Genomic DNA, 19,384 nt, shown 5'->3' on the forward strand with positions numbered 1-19,384 from the left:
GGATCTTCACTGGAGAAAGTTATTTGAACATGTAACTGATTTGCATTTTGATCTCTGTAAATCAGAGATCTGTAAATCTTTGTAAATCAGTGTTTCCTTTCAGAGGAGATGCCATTTGAGGTACTTTGTGTGTTCTGATGGTGATGATTTTACTTTTTTTGTGCAGAAATCTACCTCCCCACGCCCCCACCCCCCAGCTTCAGGGGTAGACATGGGGTAATTAGTGGTCCTTTTTCTTGCCCTCTGTGAGAGTTCTAGTTTTAAACAGTTGCTCTGAATTAGGAGGCTCCACACAAACACTCACTGTGTGTTTTTGCTTCCATGTCGTTTAGAATACGGGGAGCCAGTGATCCCAAGAAAGGGAGGATTGCCATGTTCTTTAGGGAGTGGTACAGTTTGACCTTTGCCAGACGAAGAGTATCTCTAGTGTCCTCAGGCCTTCCTTTCAGGTCTGTCTTCCAGTGATTCTAGTCTGCAGTTTAATTTTTCCTTATGTATGTGGGTATGTGTATGAAAGGAGGAAAATGGATTAAGGAACATGATCTCAAATTAATGAGCTATTTTTAGACCAGAATGACTTACTGCAGTTTTGTGAGATTCATGTAGTAGACTGCTCTAAAGTTCTACATAAATAAGAAAAAATTTGCCAATCACTCAACTTTCTGGTATATAAAAAAAGAAATCTGTACCTTTCCTTTGCTTTAAGTAATTGCTGTATAGCAGGCTTGCTGCTGGTTCGGGTGGTGGGGGGACTATATGAGGTAAAAGAAACAAGGTTAAGATAGAATATGAACTTATGTCTTCAAAATTTGTGGAAACTTTATTTTGGTTGGCCTGTTTAAATTGGATTACTTTAATACTATATTATGGCCTTCCACTATAAAAGATTTATTTTATGAAAAACACTTCTTATTCCTATATGCAATAAAATTTACATTTTAAATAATCTATATACCTTTTAAGATCACATTTAAAGAAAGATTTTTTGATAAAATGCAAGTAATACTCAATATCAGCAGTAATATGTATTGTGTTCAGAACATGTCTCAGAATGAAAAAACATGAAGTTGAGGCAGAATGAAATACCCATGGTAGTTGTAACATTCCTCAAGGCTTGGGAGTATATTGATTAATACCAATCTCAGAACAAGTCACCTTATTTCTAGTTAAATCGTATATTGAAGATAATTGGTCTTCTGTTCCCTTCAGTCTTTGGAATCTGGATTTTGGTATCTTTTAATGTTTTTCCAAGAGGAGCACCTGTGGTTTATCACTGTGTCCTTCTGTGAACAGAGGTAACTGCATGTAGAGTTAGTGATATCTGTTGCTAATCATTCTTAGTACTAGGCCTAACGTAACTCTAACAGTCAAAAAGAAAATAGGTTACAGTGTGTTTCCTGTTTTGCTTGCTGGCCCTTGGGTTAGTTGTTGTGTGGCATCCTTGCCTAGGCCTTCTTAGTCCACCACAGCAGTGAGTCAGTAAGCCTGGCGGAGTGCCTGCTGTTGATTATCTGTTCACCTACCTACTGCCAGAGGCAAGCGATGCCACAGATTTATGTTGTTTGAGTTCAGCTGGGCTTCCTCTTTTACAGGCTTTGTGTGAGTACTTACTGTGTACTAGCCACCATGAGGGTCTTTTTTCATTCACCCTCCTGGCTTGTGACTCACTGGCTGGGAATGGATTAGGGTTTCTCATCATATGTGTAGGGATGCTGAGACTCAAGGATTTACTCTCTCGCTCTCTCTCTCTTTTTTTTTTAAAGATTTTATTTATTTATTTGTCAGAGAGAGCGAGCGAGAGTGAGCACAGGCAGACAGAGTGGAAGGCAGAGTCAGAGGGAGAAGCAGGCTCCCTGGGGAGCAAGGAGCCTGATGTGGGACTCGATCCCAGGACGCTGGGATCATAACCTGGGCCGAAGGCAGCTGCTTAACCAAATGAGCCACCCAGGCGTCCCGCTCTCTCTTTTTTTTAAAGATCACATATCTTACCACATACTCAGGGTTATAGGCACTGTCAGGGTATAGAAATGAACAAGATAGAGTCCTTGTCTTTGGAGCTTATGTTTTCATAGAGAAGATAGATTTTAAACTAATCATTGTGGGGCAGTGAGTGCTATGAAAAGCAATAATCTGTCTCCAGAGCATGTGATTTTTATGTAATTGAATGTTTTCATTGCCCTTCTGGATGCTTCTGGAGCTTGAGACTTAAAGTTGGCATGGGGCAGAGCTACAGTGAGACTTCTAGAGAGGAGAGGCTGTCTCCAGCTGGGAGGTGTGGGGACACATTTTGATGAATTTCTGTGACTATTATGAAGTACACTGGTGTTTAGTTCAGAATAAAATTTCCCTTTAGGGTTTTATGAAGTGATGTGGGGTCAATTTGCATATCAAGTCCAGTGCAGATGGTGGCCCTAGAATCAGATCCTCTACTGGCTGGTCAAGTATAGTCATTTTTCTATTGGGATTTCGAAGCTTCTGATTCCATATTCTCATGTTCTTTTTTCAAATGATTAGGTATGTTTCTAAGAAGTAGAGAAAGGTGGGAGAGAGACGACACATTTTGAATGATTTTCCTAGTTGGAATTGAAAAATAAGGAGGTAAATTTTAATTATTAAAGTTATGATTTCCAATGTCATTCTGTAGCTTTCCTTTGCACCACAGTAGTGGAGAAATGATCACACAGATTTAAGTTTTGAGAAGTGTTGGAGTGGTCTCCACATTTGTGCTAAGTTCCATCTTCCCCAGAATGTGAGTGGATGCAGTGTGTTATTGCCAAATGAATGATCTTAACCTGAATTCTGTCACATAAAAGCTCTTAAATGGGGGGATGTCTGTCAACAGTTAGAATAAGTTGATTCTGTTTTCTGTTTTGCCTGGAGATATTTGAAACTTAATCATTGTCTTCTTGAATCACTTCTATGGTAAGCATCTTTGAATACTCAGAGCTAAGGGAATAGTTCTACGAAGATCTTCCAGAGACTTCTCCAAGCATGTGAAATGTGTGTCAGCAGTCATTCAGTTATATTTGAATGTAAATTGCCATTTCAGAACAAATGGGGGAATCCCTTTCCAGATATGCAAATTGTGCACAATGAAGAGAATTATTTGAAAATAACAAAATGGCAGTATACACCTTTAAACTGAAGCTTCTTTCCTTCTTGTGGTAATTGACACAGTTGGTCTCTAGAGCTTACTAGTGCTCTCTGTGCACCAGTAGCTCTCTCTCCTCTCTGGTCTTTTTCCTGCCAACTCTAGCTGCCTAGTTTCCCAGCCTCTCAACTCAGAATTGCCTGGGCTCCTATTGGGTTTCCTCCCTCTGTAAGAGTCCCTGAAATCCCTCTTAAGGCAGTAAACTGGAGCAATTATAAAGCTTCTCTGATGTTTCCCATCTCTCAGGGGTCAACTGTCCTCCAATCCCTGACGTCCAGTGTCTTAAAACTTTTTCATATGTTTTATTTATTGTAGTTGTCTAGTGGGAAAGTAAATCTAGTCCTTGATAATGAATCTTGGCCAGGAGCAGAAGTGCCCATTATTCCTTTTATTTTATTTTATTTTATTTTTTATTTTTTCAAGATTTTATTTATGAGAGAGAAAGGGAAAGAGAGCACGAGAGGGGGGAGGGTCAGAAGGAGAATCAGGCTCCGCACTTGCTCCCTGATACGGGACTCGATCCTCGGACTCTAGTATCATGACTGGAGCTGAAGGCAGTTGCTTAACCAACTGAGCCACCCAGGCACCCCCATCATTCCTTTTAACTGAAGACATTTTTCAGAGCCCAGCCTTTATCTGATTTACCACGTCAGATATGAAGCAGGAGCCTTTGTGCTTGTGCACACAGACGGATCCAGTAGGAAATGCCCAAAGAGGTACTACTTAGCATACCCATACCTTCCTCAGAGCTGTGCCCCTTGTTGCCATTCATTACTTGGGCTTGATTTTTAGGGTATTAAGGAAGACTATATTCAGTGAGCACGGTATTCTTTTCTGGCTTGAACTGTGGGAAGCTTCATGAAGTTTGCCACTGACTTAGGAAAGAGTATGAATGGACTGAGGCAAGATTCTCTTCAGCTGATTCTCTGGCAGGTCAGAAAGGCGAAGATAGCATGACGGTTGCTTCTGGACTCCATTTAGCTTCTTCTTTGCTCTAGGGAACACGTAAGCTTGGAAGTTTTTGATCTCAAGAAGTTACAGGTCTGGATTGGTATCATCATCGAAAATGGTAAGAAATGACTGTGAAGGCCCGAGTTCTATGCTGCAGCTGACCGAGTAGAAGGCAAATAAATCAGCAGTGTTCTGGTACTTTTCAGGCTCCTGACAGTTTTTCCTCCTAACTGACAACAGGTGGAAAGGAGACTGGCAGTGACTCTAGAACAGCATGGATGGGGTCAGGATCCTATTCCAGTGAGACAGAGGGAGCCAGACCATGTGAATTGCCAGAAACAAACTCATTTTGAATTCCTATGGCGCTGTCTCCTCTAACCTAAACTCTTTTCTTAACTTTTCTTTTTCTAATTAGGAAAATAGTACCTGTCAGTTATAGAAAAATAAGTTAGGGGCACCTGGGTGTCTCAGTCGTTAAGTGTCTACCTTCAGCTTAGGTCATGATGCCAGAGTCCTGGGGTCAAGCCCCACATCGGGCTCCCTGCTTAGCGGGAAACCTACTTCTCCCTCTACCACTCCCTCTGCTTGTGTTCTCTCTCTCACTATCTCTCTCTGTCAAATAAATAAAAATCTTCAAAAAATAAATCAAAGAAGAAAATATCTATAATCCAGAGATAATCTTTGATAACATTTCTTTTTTCTTTGTGTCTGCTCCTTAAAATATGAATGTAAATATCTAAATGTACTTAATTGTGTTGTAAATGGCAAAATGTTGATGTCAATGATATATTTGTCTTCTGAGCATTTGGGATTACTGATCTTTTTTGGTCTCATAATAAAATTGCAAGTTTAATTATATAGAGAAAGAAGAAGTCTTTCCTTCTGTCCTTCTAGGTTCTTGACCAATGCCCCTGTAACAAAAGATAGATTAACAAGAGAAAAACAGAAGTGTATTGTTATGTATCACATATATATTAGTGGGAGCTGTTGCAGGAAAAGGAAAGACTCAGAGAAATGGCAAAACCCAAATGCCTTCATACTAGGTTGAATAGAGAGGCAGTAGTGGAAAAGTAACTAAAATACATGGGGAAGCTAAAGGAAGATAAGAGATATATTAACAAGGTTTGCTTGTATCAGAATTCTCTTGGTTTCAAATTTCCGTCTCTGGTGATGAGAATTTTTTTTTTTTTTCAGTTGGTATAGGAAGGACTTCTTTTACATGGGAGTTTTCTCTCTTGCTTTCAGGAAGAAAAGGGAAGGTTAGCATGTCATCCTTAAACCTGCTCTTTCTCAAGTGCCCTTAGTTCAGAATAACCCTTATGCCAAACCAGCATATTTTGGGGTGACATATTCTGGTTTCCTTCCATTATAGTCAGGTGTTTGGGCGGGGGATTTTAGTTTGGCCCCACTGAGCCTTATCTGGCAGACCGGCTTTCCATTTCAGTCGAAGTCTAGGATTCAGGTCCTGCTTTAGGTTGCTATATTTTAGGGTCCTCAAGAGCAGGTACTCTTGTTGTGTGTGTGTGTGTGTGTAGCTACTTCCCTCATGGAGGGAGAAAATGGATGGATTCTGAAATTAAGTACTGACATGAACTGTTTCAAGTTAACATTACCGAAGGCATTTGTACCCATGGTGTTATGTCTCATAGATTGGAGCTTGATGCCAGTTGTTAGGGCTTCCTGGTTTTGATGATCGCAAACTTCGGAAAATTGTATTAGTTTCATTTAGATCCTAGAGGAATAGTGATCTGTCTTATTTGACTTTCTTGTTTGAGTAAGAACATCATGTTTATTTGCCATGTTGAGCTTTTAGGTAGGGGGCTATCGCAGAGAGATATTTTGGCCTCCTTGTGGTTCTTGGTGTCAGTCATGGAAGCATCAGTCTCCCAAGACTTCATGAGTGAGTGCTGGGGAAGAAAATGGAGTGAAGTGTATTCACCATCCTGCATCATCTCATCACAGCCTCAAGTTGTCCCCCATCACTCACCTACCATGTCCATCCAGGGAAATGGTACTGTTGTATTGTTTCATTCTCTTTTCTTGCCACACACTTTCTAGGTACCAGTTCAGTGATGGTATCTCACTGAAATACAGCTTGTAATGTAATGTAGCCTGACAGACTTTGTAGAAGACAGAAGAGCTAGAGGGCTCTGTGGATACTTTGCTGTGTCTAGTAAAAGTTCTTTGTGGTGCCTGTAGACACAAAAGACAGAGCAGGTTAAGGGCCTTGGGGCCATTGCACTGAGACTTTGGAGTCCCAGAAGTCATCCACTGATTAACAGAACTAGAGAGCATGTCTTTTATTCTGAAATGGGTCCAAAACAGTGTGTATGTGTCTTCTTCCCTCCCTTCCTTCCTTCCTTCCTTCCTTCCTTCCTTCCTTCCTTCCTTCCTTCCTTTCTTTTTCTTTCTTTCTAGATTATGTCAGAGAGAGAGAGAGAGAGGGAGGGAGCAGGAGCAGGGGGAGTGGCAGGCAGAGCAGGCAGAGGGAGAAGCAGGTTCCCTGCTGAGCAAGGAGCCTGAAACCTTGACTCCATCCCAGGACCCTGGGATTATGACCTGAAGGGAAGGCAGTTGCTTACCTGAATGTCCCAAAACAGTGTTTCTTCTTGAGTAAGATGTCTCAAGTGTCCATTTTGGTTACATTAATTTTGTAATTTTTCTTTTGGATTTTTATTCTGGGACTGACTGATCTTGGGAGAAGTGGGCTGATTAATTTTAAAGAAAGTGCCATTCCTTTCTTTGACCACCAGAACCAGATCCTGTAACCTTATTTTGTTGCAGAATGTTTGCCTACATTGGTCTCTTCACTTTCGTTTGGTTGAATTGTCAGTGAATTTAAGTTGTATAACTTTTTGTGTGTCTGAGTAAAAATAATAATTTTGATTAATTTAGCTGGTGTAATACTGAATAATACTCTCAGGTGTAATTGGGATTTGCCTGTGAAAGGTAATCTCCTCTCATTTTTCTCCTAGTTCATAGTCACAGAGTGGAGGGTTTGGGAAGAGTTTACTAAAACAAAAAGTAGATTAAACTGATCTTTTAAAATCGGTATTTTCATTCTAAGTGTATATTCATTTTTACATTTTGATGGCGAATCTGACAGATATTTGTATATCTCATTTTATCAGCCCTCTCTCTACTGGCAAAGATAGAGTGGATAATGAATCACGTTTTCTTTTTTTGTTCCAACTATGAATGGGTAGATCTAATTCTGTAAAGAATTATGCTGGGAAAAAAAAGATGATTATTCAGAATATTTCCCAATCCCCTGGGTTCCTCTCAATTAACTTTTTTCTGATGTCTGCCTCTCTCTCCTCATATCATTACTGCCATCAGTGGAAGGAAAGAGAATTTGGGTAACAGTTTAAAAAACATTTTAAGGAGTCAATTTAAAAAATACAGTCATAATATGTACTCCTTTATGCTCAAATGGTAGAGTGGGCAGGGTTTGCCCTATGACTTATATACAAATTCATAGCTGCTTTTGAAAATTACCACTATTCAGATGCTTCTCCCTCCTCCATCCTCTAAGCGGCCAAGGAAGGCAACAGAAAACTCCTTCCCTAGTCCTCTTCCAGTCGAAAACAAAGACCTTTTCTATGAGAGTTGGCTCCCCTGGTTGGAGTCCAAAATGCTAATTGGCATCAGCTGCATTAAATCGCTGAGTCGAGCCTAGCAGCTGCCTCATCATTGGAGAAAACCAGGAGGGAACCTTCCCTTTTGTCACCAAAAGGTTCCCTCTCCTTTCTCTAGTTACCTTTAGTTTAGTTTAGTTTTGTTTTAATCTATATATGATTGTGCCCTTCTAAAGAGGAGAATGAAGGGCAAGGTCATTTGGACTTGGCCTAGAGAAATGGGATATATAAACTTAGGTCATGTCGTTTTGTCCACTTCTTTCATATATGGGGTTGTTGTTGTTAAATTTCAGTTCTAGCCTGCCAATTTTTTGTATTTTCTACTGTATTTTCTACTGTATTTTCTCAGGCTAAATGGGGTGTGTGGTGGTGGTGGTGGGGGGGGGTGCATATTTATGTTTGAATAAGACCACCAAACTTGTTTTTAACTAATGACCAAAAGGAAATTGGAATTCAGAGATTGGTTCATTATCACTCCAAAGATAACATGTATCATATACATCAGTCATAATTGGGATTCCAGTTGTAGTTGGCTCAGAGCCAGTGGCAGATTCTGCATCCATTTCTAATGCTTTTCCTCCAAGGCAGGCACTCTTAATTAGAATATGAAAATTAGTGGTGCTATATATTCTTTATCTTATAAAATGTGTAATAATCATTTTTAAAGCATAGAAGCAAGAGAAGGAATGTTCAAAGTATGTATAAATAGTTCCTAAAACACTAATTCGAGAGGACAGTGTGTTTCTTTTGATAATTTTGGTAGTTCAGTTTCATATGCTTCCAGGATTTGACTACTAAAATCTCAGATGTACTCTGGCAGGTGGCGTTAATCTGATTACTGTATTTCCGGATCATACTTGGATATTTCAGTCGTATTAAGAAAAGAGTTGCCAAACTTGATTGTATTTAAGTTGTTCTTATATAGTATTGTTTCTAATATGTAGCCCAATTTCAAAAATGTTAAAATGTATGTCTTACAGTTGATGCTGAATCAGAGTTTCATTACATAAAGTACTTTAGTGTCTCTATCTAGTGGCATCTTGGACTTAAGAAAATAGATTGTGCTGTGATAATCTGCCAAAAGTATCTAGCATTGTGCATATTAAGTGTCTTTCACACCAGTGGATAACACTAAATTTAATCCTGTGACAATTTTTAAATGTATGAAATGCTCAAGAATTTCAGCTTCGTGGGCTCTGAAAATATTAAGTGTCTCTGGAAGCTCTTAGTTCTTACAAAGAATGGTGAACAAATCAGATCCTAGAAGACATAGGTTTGTGTTGCTAAAGAAAGAAAATAAGAAAACTAAGCAAAATGTGTTGTGATCCTTAGTTATTGCTCAGGAAGCTTCTCATGGGAGAATTGTAGTTAACATTTGTTTTCTGTCAAGAAGTGGAACATACCGGCAGAGCATAATGGAATTATGACCCTTGGAATAATTTTAGCAATATGAAGAGTGGGGGGAAGTAGTTAGGGATGAATCAGTAAAGCAGAGCCTTGTAACCCACTAAGATGCACATACTTCATGGCATGATTGGCTGCAAATACAAAATTAAAATCAATATTTTTATTTTCCCCCATTTTAGTTCGACATTGTTCTTTTGGCTTGCTTTTCTGTAGTCTTTATATCCCAGATATTTGTACGTTGACTGATTCTGTATAAAAGGAAAAAAAAAATCAAACCTTTAGTTGACTTTCTAGTTACCTAGTCGTGATCCAGTGGAAGGAAAGTGAGGTGTTTAATTTTTCAGGGCCCAACATATTTAACTATAGGCCTTATGCCAGGAGTGATATCACATGCCTTTCTACTAGAGCCTGTTTATGGCCATAGTCAGGTGCTAATTTTTGATAGGAATCTGTTGGTCTTCACAAGTCCCGTTAGGGTTGTCCTGGGCTGCTCCCAGATATTGCTGGGAGTGAATGGTTAGTTGTGGTGACTCGGGAGGGAACAGGCTCCATGTGCTGTGTGCCAACAAGTTGTGGTCATTATACTTTGTGCCTGATAGGAACGTGTGGGAAGAGCACAATATAAAGCTTTTGGTGAATTGGGCTTTCTAGTCATGTTTGGGGCGTGCTTCCTTGTGCCTTACATTAAAAAAAAAATTGTCACTCTTGTATGATTTAGTATAAAATTCCTTTGAAGAAAGATCCCAAATAGAAGTGTCTTTTCTGTAATATTAGTCAGGCTAAACACTACTTTTGTTTAGAATTGAGATAGTTATCCTAGTTATTCAGTATCTCAGTTTTCATTGCAGCTTTAAACATGGCTATGTTTAAGTCAGATTGAAATGATACCCATGGTGTCTTTTCATATATACAGGGTTTGAATGATAATTAGTACATACAAACTATTATATAGACTGTATTTGGCTGTGTTACTTTGCTTCATATTTGTAGCCACCATCTGCCGAGGTTACGTGACAACCTATGAATATGCTGTAATATTCTGATACTTATGTCTGAGGACCAAGCTGGAGGCCACCATCTTTAGAATCCCTGTTCTAAGATGATTCCATGTTTTATTACATGTGGTTTCTAAAGTGGTAGTGTACAGCTGAAAGTTCTATTTTAAGAAGACCTTTTCTTTTTTCATTTGGTCTCATCACTAATATCTAATTAATGCTGTTGTAGCTTTTATCTCAGCAGTATTTTCAAACCAAACTTACTTAGGTCTGTGAGTCCTTATGAATGGTTTTTGGAGGTGCCAGCCTGCAAGATTAGGTTTCTTCAGCCTGTGTGAGTCCACATCGATGCACTAGCTTTCACATGCATGGCCTTCTCTTTTTCTTTTATACTTCCACATACAGGACCCTTGACTGCTCAGAAAGCCCAAGTCTTCCTGGAGAAGGAAGCAAGTCAGTTATAAGTAGAATGAGCGTGCCACTGTGGAGAAGTGGGGACATTGTAGGGGACCAGTCATTATTTTCTTTTGAAAAGTTATGTAGTAAAGGGAATTCTGGAGATCTGATTATCCCCTTTGTCTTTAAGATTTTTATCTTTCCTCAGATGTGGCTTTTCTAGCCAGAGCTGTTTTTCCTCTTTTCTTCCACCTTTTCTCCTCTTCATGACTTTAACTCTGCTTTCCCCTGGTTCTCATGCTAGCCATAAATCTTACTTATGAACTCTGCAGGTCGTGTGGCAGAGCCCTTGCTGTGTCATGTGTTGCAGGTTCTGCCCCGGGCGTATATGAGTGAGAAAGTCTGAGACTGGCAGCCCTCCCCATTCACAAGGGCAACTTATTTTTATTTTCCAGACTTGTGTCACCATCTGTTCTTTCATCTCCCTTCTGATCTTCTCACACAAACTCTGTATTTTTTTCTTCTGCTCATCTTAACTTTAATAAAGCAGGAGGCTGGGGGATGAGCCAAGTCTAAAACAACCTGCTATCACTGAGTGATGTTGTATTACTATGGGTCGCTGGATTCTCCTGAATCTCTTTTTGGGGTAGAGGATCTCATTAAGCATGCCAACTATCATGGGCCTGCGGGGCTGGTCTGTATGCAGTAAATTGACTGTGGCCACACCAGAAGGTAATATTCTTGTGCAAGGTTGTCACAGGTGAACCTTCTGTGCCATAACTGTGCCAGATGATTTTTATTCACAAATATCTTTTAGAAAAGAAACAGCCTTTCCTTTTAATTAGTCAAAATAGTATCAGTCTGTTCTCTTTTTCCTCCCATTTTTCCAGATGAGCAAATTGAAGTTCAGGTATCATAATTTGTGGAAAGCTGCTACATCTGCTTCTTATATATATCTGTAACTTTTGCACTTCCATATTTCTTGCATAACTTCTAAAGGCATTTCAAAGAATGAGTCCTGGGACGTCTGGGTGGCTCAGTTGGTTAAGCAGCTGCCTTTCGCTCAGGTCATGATCCCAGCATCCTGGGATCCAGTCCTACATCGGGCTCCTTGCTCCTCAGGGAGCCTGCTTCTCCCTCTGACTCTGCCTGCCACTCTGTCTGCCTGTGCTCGCTCTCACTCTCTCTCTCTCTCAGACAAATAAATAAAATCTTTAAAAAAAAAAAAGAATGAGTCCTGTTAAAGTCCCCAGTTCTTGTTATCAGGATAAAGTGAATGTATCTTCCTCCTTTGCTGGAGGGATTGGGAACTTGTATTACTGCCCATGGGTGGGGAAGTTAAAATCATGCTTGACATTCAAAAGCCACACATTTTATTTTTTATTTTTTCTTAAGGATGAAGAGGAAGAAATCAAACTGGAGATAAATATGTTGAAGAAATATTCTCATCATAGAAATATTGCAACCTATTATGGTGCTTTCATTAAAAAGAGCCCTCCAGGACACGATGACCAACTCTGGGTAGGCAAATGTTTCCCAAGCATTTTGAGGAGTTTTCTCTCTGGTGGTACTCAAAAGACATTAAGGACTTTCCAGGGGAGGAGGGGGGTGGAGAGAAGAGCGAAGACAAAGGGCATAGTGCCTGTTATCTTCCTTAGCCTTCTTGGTTAAAGGTATACTGTATGATACTGTATGTTTATTTTTATGTTGATTTCACATTGCATGGATAAGAGTTAACTTTGTTTCAGTAATAAAATGGCATGTTTTAAAAGGAATATAACCAAATAGCAAGGAAATTAGGAGCTTGAAAAATCAATACTTTATTTATGGAATATTTATGGAAATTAATATGGAAGCACAAATAAATGCATCTTCTTTACTACCTGGAAGTAAGGGACAAACATATCAGTATTAGTAATATTAATGATAACAGTTAATTGAAAACAGTAAATTCCAGGGAAATTTCTAGAATTAATATATATTCAATCTTATCTCTTACTCAGCCACATCTATACTGAAGATGATGACACTGAGATGCTGTTAGAGCTATGGTTATCACATTAGATATACCAAGGGTACTGGACTTATAAAGCAGGAAGATAAATATTTTTTCTAATTTTTAAAACCATTATAGGAAATTTGCAATATTTTGCCTTAATTTTAACCTTTGTCTTTTGCCCAAATCCAATCAAAGTTAAAATTTTAGAATAGCTCAATTTAGTTCATTTTCTGATATTTAAAAAACCTACTTGTGTTGATTTTATATAAACATTTAGGTATTGTAAATAAAGTATTTTTAAAATTATGCACTGCTTAAAATCGCATTTCTCTTAATATAAAATAGTTTGAGAATCGTGTATGAAAGAGGATATCTGGATACTAGCAAATGAGAAAAGATGTTAGAGTATCTCTATCAGATTTCTCATAATTGGGTACTAATTAAGGACAAAATGGTCCCCTCATGCCTGTGTCCTTGGGAGTGAGGAGGAATATTTCACAATCTCTGCACTGGGAGATGTGCTGTAAAATGTCAAAAACCCTTAATCTCCTGGACCAAACATAAACAGTGCATAAATTGGAGGGTGAAATGGGCTCTCAGTAATTTGGATGCTTCCAAATTTGATCATGTACCCAGATCTTTAGGAAAGACACAAAGAGTTAGACTTTGTGTTTCTGATGAATGTTCAGTGTGTACAGATTGTGGTGATGTTCTCACTGTTTGCTGAGGCATGTTAGTCACCATGTGTCTTTTCTGCCCTGTAGCTTGTTATGGAGTTCTGTGGGGCTGGGTCCATTACAGACCTTGTGAAGAACACCAAAGGCAACACACTCAAGGAAGACTGGATAGCTTACATCTCCAGAGAAATCCTAAGGGTAAGAAGAAGGGTGTGTCTGTGGTATCCCGTGCATGGTGTTGTGTTTCCATTTTCATTTTCCTAGCCCAAAATATTTCTTTGCATTAGTTATAACTGTATAGATTGTTCTTTTCATAACAGTCAAGGGCTCTGTATAATTTGCTGGCTTTGATTATTGAAGCTGCATCATGGTTTTGATTGTGACAAGTATCTAAAGAAAGTAACTTAAACAAAAATAGTTTTTCTGCATTTCCCTATTTACCCTCCAGGTGTTAAAAAGAAAATCAAGTGAAGAGAAATAGTCTCTAACTATTGTTTTTATAGGAATCCTTTGTCTAAGCTTATGAATCAATATTGATTATCAAATGCTGGCTTTCAAAATCATCTTGTGGACTTTGGCATTAACTGCTAGATTCTGTTGCAGTATTTACAAGGAAAAGTTCTACTGTTTAATGTTGTTTACAGCCAATTGGAAAGCTGGTTTATGATGTTAAAGTTTCTGAACTACTGTTTTAGCAGATTCTAAATGATTGCTTTCAGTTATAGAGATAACGCAGACATTATAGGCAAAGGGTCTCTATATTTTGCATTTGAAAAGTGCATGTGAGTTACCAGTGGGCCTCTTTTCCTTTGGCCAGCTGTCCCAGTTTTTCTGTCTACTTTACCCCTTAATTACACATTCAAATTACTTGGTTGGATTTCATTTACCCACCACATTTAAAAAAGAAATATTGTGGAATTAAACTGGAATCTAATTCTTAGGCTTCTCTCACTAATAAAAAAAACTGGTTATCTTTTTTTACTTAGAGGCAAATTTACCCTACTTTTATATTTAAATTTCATAGAGGACTGCCAGTTTAAAAAACAAAGAATTCAGAGAGTTGTGTTTTAATTCTCTGAAGCCCTTGAAAAAACAGTCAATTCCCTTAAGAAAGTAAGTTGTAGGGGATGCGGTGGGAGAACCCTCTTTTTGTAATCACTCTCTGATTTCATTATTAAAACATGTGGGACCTATCTTTTATGGTTATTATTAGCAGGCAGAGTCTAAAAGTGGAAAACTAAGTATCCTGCCCTGCAGTACTGTGAAGGAGTTCAGCAAGTGGGCAGATGTATTTATTATGTTAACAACTAAAACTCTTGGCATGGTCGGCAGGAGAGAACAGTGGTTAGAGTGAGTCAGATGTGGGTTTGAGTCCTGCCTTTGCTACTTACCTATTGCGTACCCCTGGCAAAGGTATTCCCCTTTCGAGATTTACTTCCTTCTGTAAAATTTAGATACCGGTCCTGTGAAGGAAATAACATTGTCAGTGAGTTGGTGTATATGAATCATTTTTTTTTTTTAATAAAGATTTTATTTATTTGACAGAGAGAAATCACAAGTAGGCAGAGAGGCAGGCAGAGAGAGGGGAGAAAGCAGGTTCCCTGCGGAGCAGAGAGCCCGACGTGGGGCTCTATCCCAGGACCCTGGGATCATGACCTAAGCTGAAGGCAGAGGCTTTAACCCACTGAGCCACCCAGGTGCCCCTGGTGTATATGAATCATTTAATGTAACATGTGGGTATGTAACTGATTGTTAGTAAATATTAGTTGTTGTCATTATTTTCCGTTATAAACATATACTTACACATACCTTTTCTATATATAATTCCAGCGTGGGATTTCTTTTTCTTTCTTTTTCTTTTTTTGAAGATTTTATTTATCTGACAGAGAGAGACAGTGGGAGAGAGAGAAGCAGGCTTCCACTGAGCAGAGAGCCTGATGCAGGGCTCAATCCCAGGACTCTGGGATCATGACCTGAGCCAAAGGCAGACACTTAACTGACTGAGCCACCCAGGCGCCCTTAATGTGGGATTTCTTAAGCAAAGAACTAGATTTTAGTATAAATGTCCTAGGCATCAAATGTATTTCAGCCATCAAAGATAATTTACATGTTTTTATATATACAGGCAAGCATTGTCTACCTGTCTTGTAATAAACATATTTAGTTATTTTACTTTCATTGATCTCAGGCATCATTTCAAAAGATGCCCAGGTTGTTTGAAGCCCCTGACTGGCCTGAATATAAGAGCTTAATGGACATCATTTTGAGATATAGCAAATGTTTTTCACCTTGGGGGCACCCGAAACAAGTGTTTCCTTCATTTACTTTTCATCTGGAATGGGATTTTTTCCGACAAAAGTCTAAGTGAACTAAAACCAAACAAGGCTCTGGAAGAGTCAGTGTGTCACATGCTAGTGTGTGTTTTTCACCGGAATTGCTGACAATCTACTTTGATAAAGAGAAAGCAGTATGGTAAGAAGGAGGGAGCTGTTGTGGGAACAGACAGAGCCAGACCAAGTGAATAACCTGGGTTCTCAAAGAGATTGGTGATTAGCTCTTTTCTGCAGTGGCAAAACTTGTCCTCATTCTTTAGTAGGTGTTAGATTCACATGCTATAATAATAGTTAAGATCCTCAGAAGGTTGAGAGTCATGAGCTTGTAGGCCTCAGGCACAAGTAGGAAAGCTCTCCTGGGCTCGCCCCTGAAACCCTTGAGACCAAAGGTTTACCAACAAGCCAGAGTGTCCATCCCGGCCTGCTTCCATGTTTATAGTCTACACAGCCACTGATGTGTGTTAGTGGAAACCGAAATTCCTAGTGGGTATGGGTACTTACAGTGTTTCGTAACCAATACTGAAGGACAGCCTTTAACTTTTCCTTTACCCCATGTCCTTGAATGAGATAGAGTTACAGAAAAAATGTTTTTTAGCTTTGAAACGTTGATGCATTCACTCTAGAATGGTATTTAGTGTGTATTTCTATCTGGACTATCTCTGCTAAGGAGGCATAATTGTGGTTTAATTTTGGCACGGAAAGAGTTGTATATACAAGAGTAGTTGAACATACATTTTCTCTGCATACAGGGAAAGATGTACTCATTTAGAATAATCATAACTCAAATTTACAGTGCCTACAGGGTATTAGACATACCTTGAGTGATTTTTCACCTCGAGACACCGCACTCCTTCAGCAGTAGGACCAGGTAGTAAATGTTTCTTAACATTTATCACTTACAAGAAACAAGAGTCTGTGCAGGCCACATTGTTTGAGAAGATGTGGATACTTAAGTTTGTTGCTAAGATAATCCTTGAAAATATAAAAAGGGAGTTTGGGAAAGTTAGAGAATATAAAGTGAACTGAAGTAGCAGAAGTAGGAATTATGAAAGAATCAGGGAAGCTACATTTTTTGTTTGTTTGTTTTTTCTTTGCTGTTCAGAGTTACGCTGTGCTGAAAGAAGAGACTTTCTTCCTAACTATAGCACTAACATACCAAATATTTTTAGTGCTTTTTCTCCTAGTCAGTGCTTTGTGGTATAACACTGCACATCCTGTGTGGTGGAAAAATAAACAGAGCCGTCAAGTACACTATTCTGCTTTATAAGCAGACTAGTAAATTATTGTTTAGAAACCCCTGTGTTAGAAAAATTAGTGTTCTAGAGCAGCTGTTATATTTAATGCGTATCCTACACAGTAATGGTAACAATAAAACCTCACACAAAAAATCAAACAGGAAAATTAAATAAACCCTTGCTTCTCTGATCTAGCCTTTTTCAATTGAGACATTTCAGAATAAATAGCTTGTTTGTATCTTAAGGAGGCAAGCTGTAGATTTGGCTTGTCTAGCTAAAGACAGAACAAGAACAGGAGTTGTGAGAATGACCCATTTTTGTCTCAGTTTGTAGTTGGATGCAAAATGTGTTTTTGTTCTTCTTCTACCTCTCATAAGAGACATGGCTCTTGGGCTTCATTCCTGATACAAGGTCATCAGAAAGTGCTCTGTGCCCAGTAGGGTTTATTTCCTTGGGAAAGAAAGATATTTTGTGTGAACATAAAGCTTTTGATGGCAGAATTATTTTACACTTGGGGTGGAGGTGGGCTTGATCAGTAGTTAGTAATTTGTCACTATGCAGTGGGAAAACTAGGCAGTGTTCAAGAGCCAGACTTGAAACCGCACTCTGGCTCTTTGTGTTTTCCCCTGGGATGGGTCTAGTTCAAATATACCCATGGGGTCACCCACTGAAAGATGGACATGTAGCGTGGGAAAGGAACCACCCTATACACAAATAGCACAAATTACAGCAGAGAAACTGCAGATGGTAATCTAGAATGTGTCTTCAAGGAGCAGCTAGAAACTGGTCATGTTGCTCACACAGGGGACCTACCCCATTGGAACTGGGGGGTGGGTACTTCTTTCTGTTTGTGTGGTGCTATTGGTAATGTGTTCCTGGAAATGCACAACAATTGAGTTGTAGTATGTTTTAAATGTGATTCATAAAACTTGTGGCCTGTACATGTGCTTTGTTATAAAAAGTGTGTTCTGGGCTCTTTATTTGCAGCAACAAAGAACTAAAATTCAGATCTCTCTCCTCTTCAGGGCCTGGCACATCTTCACATCCATCATGTGATTCACCGGGACATCAAGGGCCAGAATGTATTGCTGACTGAGAATGCAGAGGTGAAACTTGGTATGTGACACACGTGCCACATGATGTAATACTTGGCCCTGGTGCAAACCAGCAGCAACTCCCTATCTCGTTGGCATTTAGCTAAAAGCTCTATTACTTAGATTTTCTCTTTCTGTTCTATTTAAAAAATGGGAACTGGGTTTACTGCTTTTTCTGTCTCCAGCCTCCCTCCCTGCCATGCTTCTCCCCTGCTCTGCTCTCCATATAGTAGACAGACTAATATTTAAGTCAGATCATGGCACTTTCTTCCTTAAATACCTTTAGTGGCTTCATATTTCACTTGGAATAAAATCTGAATTTCTTACCATGGCCCATAGAAAGCCATGGCCCCTAATACTTTCCAGCCCCATTTTGTGACCATTCTTACTTTTCTCCCTGTCCAGTTCACTCATTTTCTTACTTCCTTGAAATGTCTCACAGGGTCTTCGCACATACTGTTCCCCGTTGGGAACAGTTTTGAGGTGGCAATTTTTTCCTCATCTTCAGAGGCCTTTCTTCCCTGATGCTCTGATCTCTATGCCCTGACCTTCTGATCTACCGCTTATTTCCTTACTCATCCTGATCACAATTTATAATTATACAGCTGTTTGTTTACGTATATTTCTGACTTATTTCCTAGAATATAAGTTCTGGAAGTGTAGTGATTAGGATGTTTTATTTACGAGAGTATTCTTATCTGGCACCTAGCATAGTGCTTTAAATGTAGTAGGGGCTCAGTAAATTTATGCATGGATGGATGGAGTCCAAAGTATCTTCCTGGAGATGATTTTGTAATGGTTCTTCTGTATTTCCTGTTTCCTTTACCTGGATTTGAACTTTTTTTCAATCCCACTTTTATATAATGGTTCTGTCAAATTTTTAAACAATTAGCATTAAGTTTTCTTCCAGTAAGGCATCACACAAAAAAATTGTTTATGGTTATTAGAAAATCTAGTCTATCTTTCAAAAATCTTAGTCATAGTAGTTTAAAAACAGAATCTTCATTATTGCTTTCTTGCATAGTACCTCCATTTCTTGGTCATCTGTGGAGGATTAGTGTGCCCATTGGGGAAATACCCTCAAAGCTAAGATAGGGGGCACTTAAATTGTTCTCATTCCTAGTGACTTAGGAAGCTGTGTGTGTTCCCTGCGCTGGCCTGTTGGTGCTAGGTCTGTGATAGTCCTTCTGTAATCACTTGGTGATCACTTGTAACTGCAAATGGCACGTACTGCCCAGCACATGTGTCTCTGTGTCAGGACGTGTGAGCCCACCTCCTGGCCAGGTGGTTTTCTGAGCATGTTCTGCCTGCTAAATCTGTAACCCAGACCCTGTGAGTGATCTCAACCCTCCATAAGCCCTTCTGCAGGAGCTCGTCCACCATCATACAGTCCTCCCTAGTGCTGTCAGCAAACATTCCATTAGAGACCCTGGTCTTCCTGCCAGCTCTGCCTCCCATCTTTGAACTTTCCTCTAGAGGACCATCATTGTTCAGCTGAGTGGGATGTG

At 39.2% G+C, this 19,384-nt stretch overlaps 1 protein-coding gene across 50 annotated transcripts in view; it reads left to right on the top strand.

The window, feature by feature from the left end:
- Positions 1-19,384, top strand: part of MAP4K4 (mitogen-activated protein kinase kinase kinase kinase 4) — a 195,561-nt gene that overhangs the window by 103,803 nt on the left and 72,374 nt on the right. For all 50 annotated transcript variants that reach the window (XM_082747104.1, XM_082747118.1, XM_082747114.1 and 47 more), the window contains exons 4-6: positions 11,934-12,059; positions 13,302-13,412; positions 17,808-17,898. In XM_082747104.1, coding sequence (XP_082603230.1) covers positions 11,934-12,059; positions 13,302-13,412; positions 17,808-17,898 — 328 coding nt within the window. The remainder of the gene's footprint in view (positions 1-11,933; positions 12,060-13,301; positions 13,413-17,807; positions 17,899-19,384) is intronic.

This window comes from Mustela nivalis, assembly GCF_964662115.1.
Source record: "Mustela nivalis genome assembly, chromosome: 8".
NCBI classification, from domain to species: domain Eukaryota; kingdom Metazoa; phylum Chordata; class Mammalia; order Carnivora; family Mustelidae; genus Mustela; species Mustela nivalis.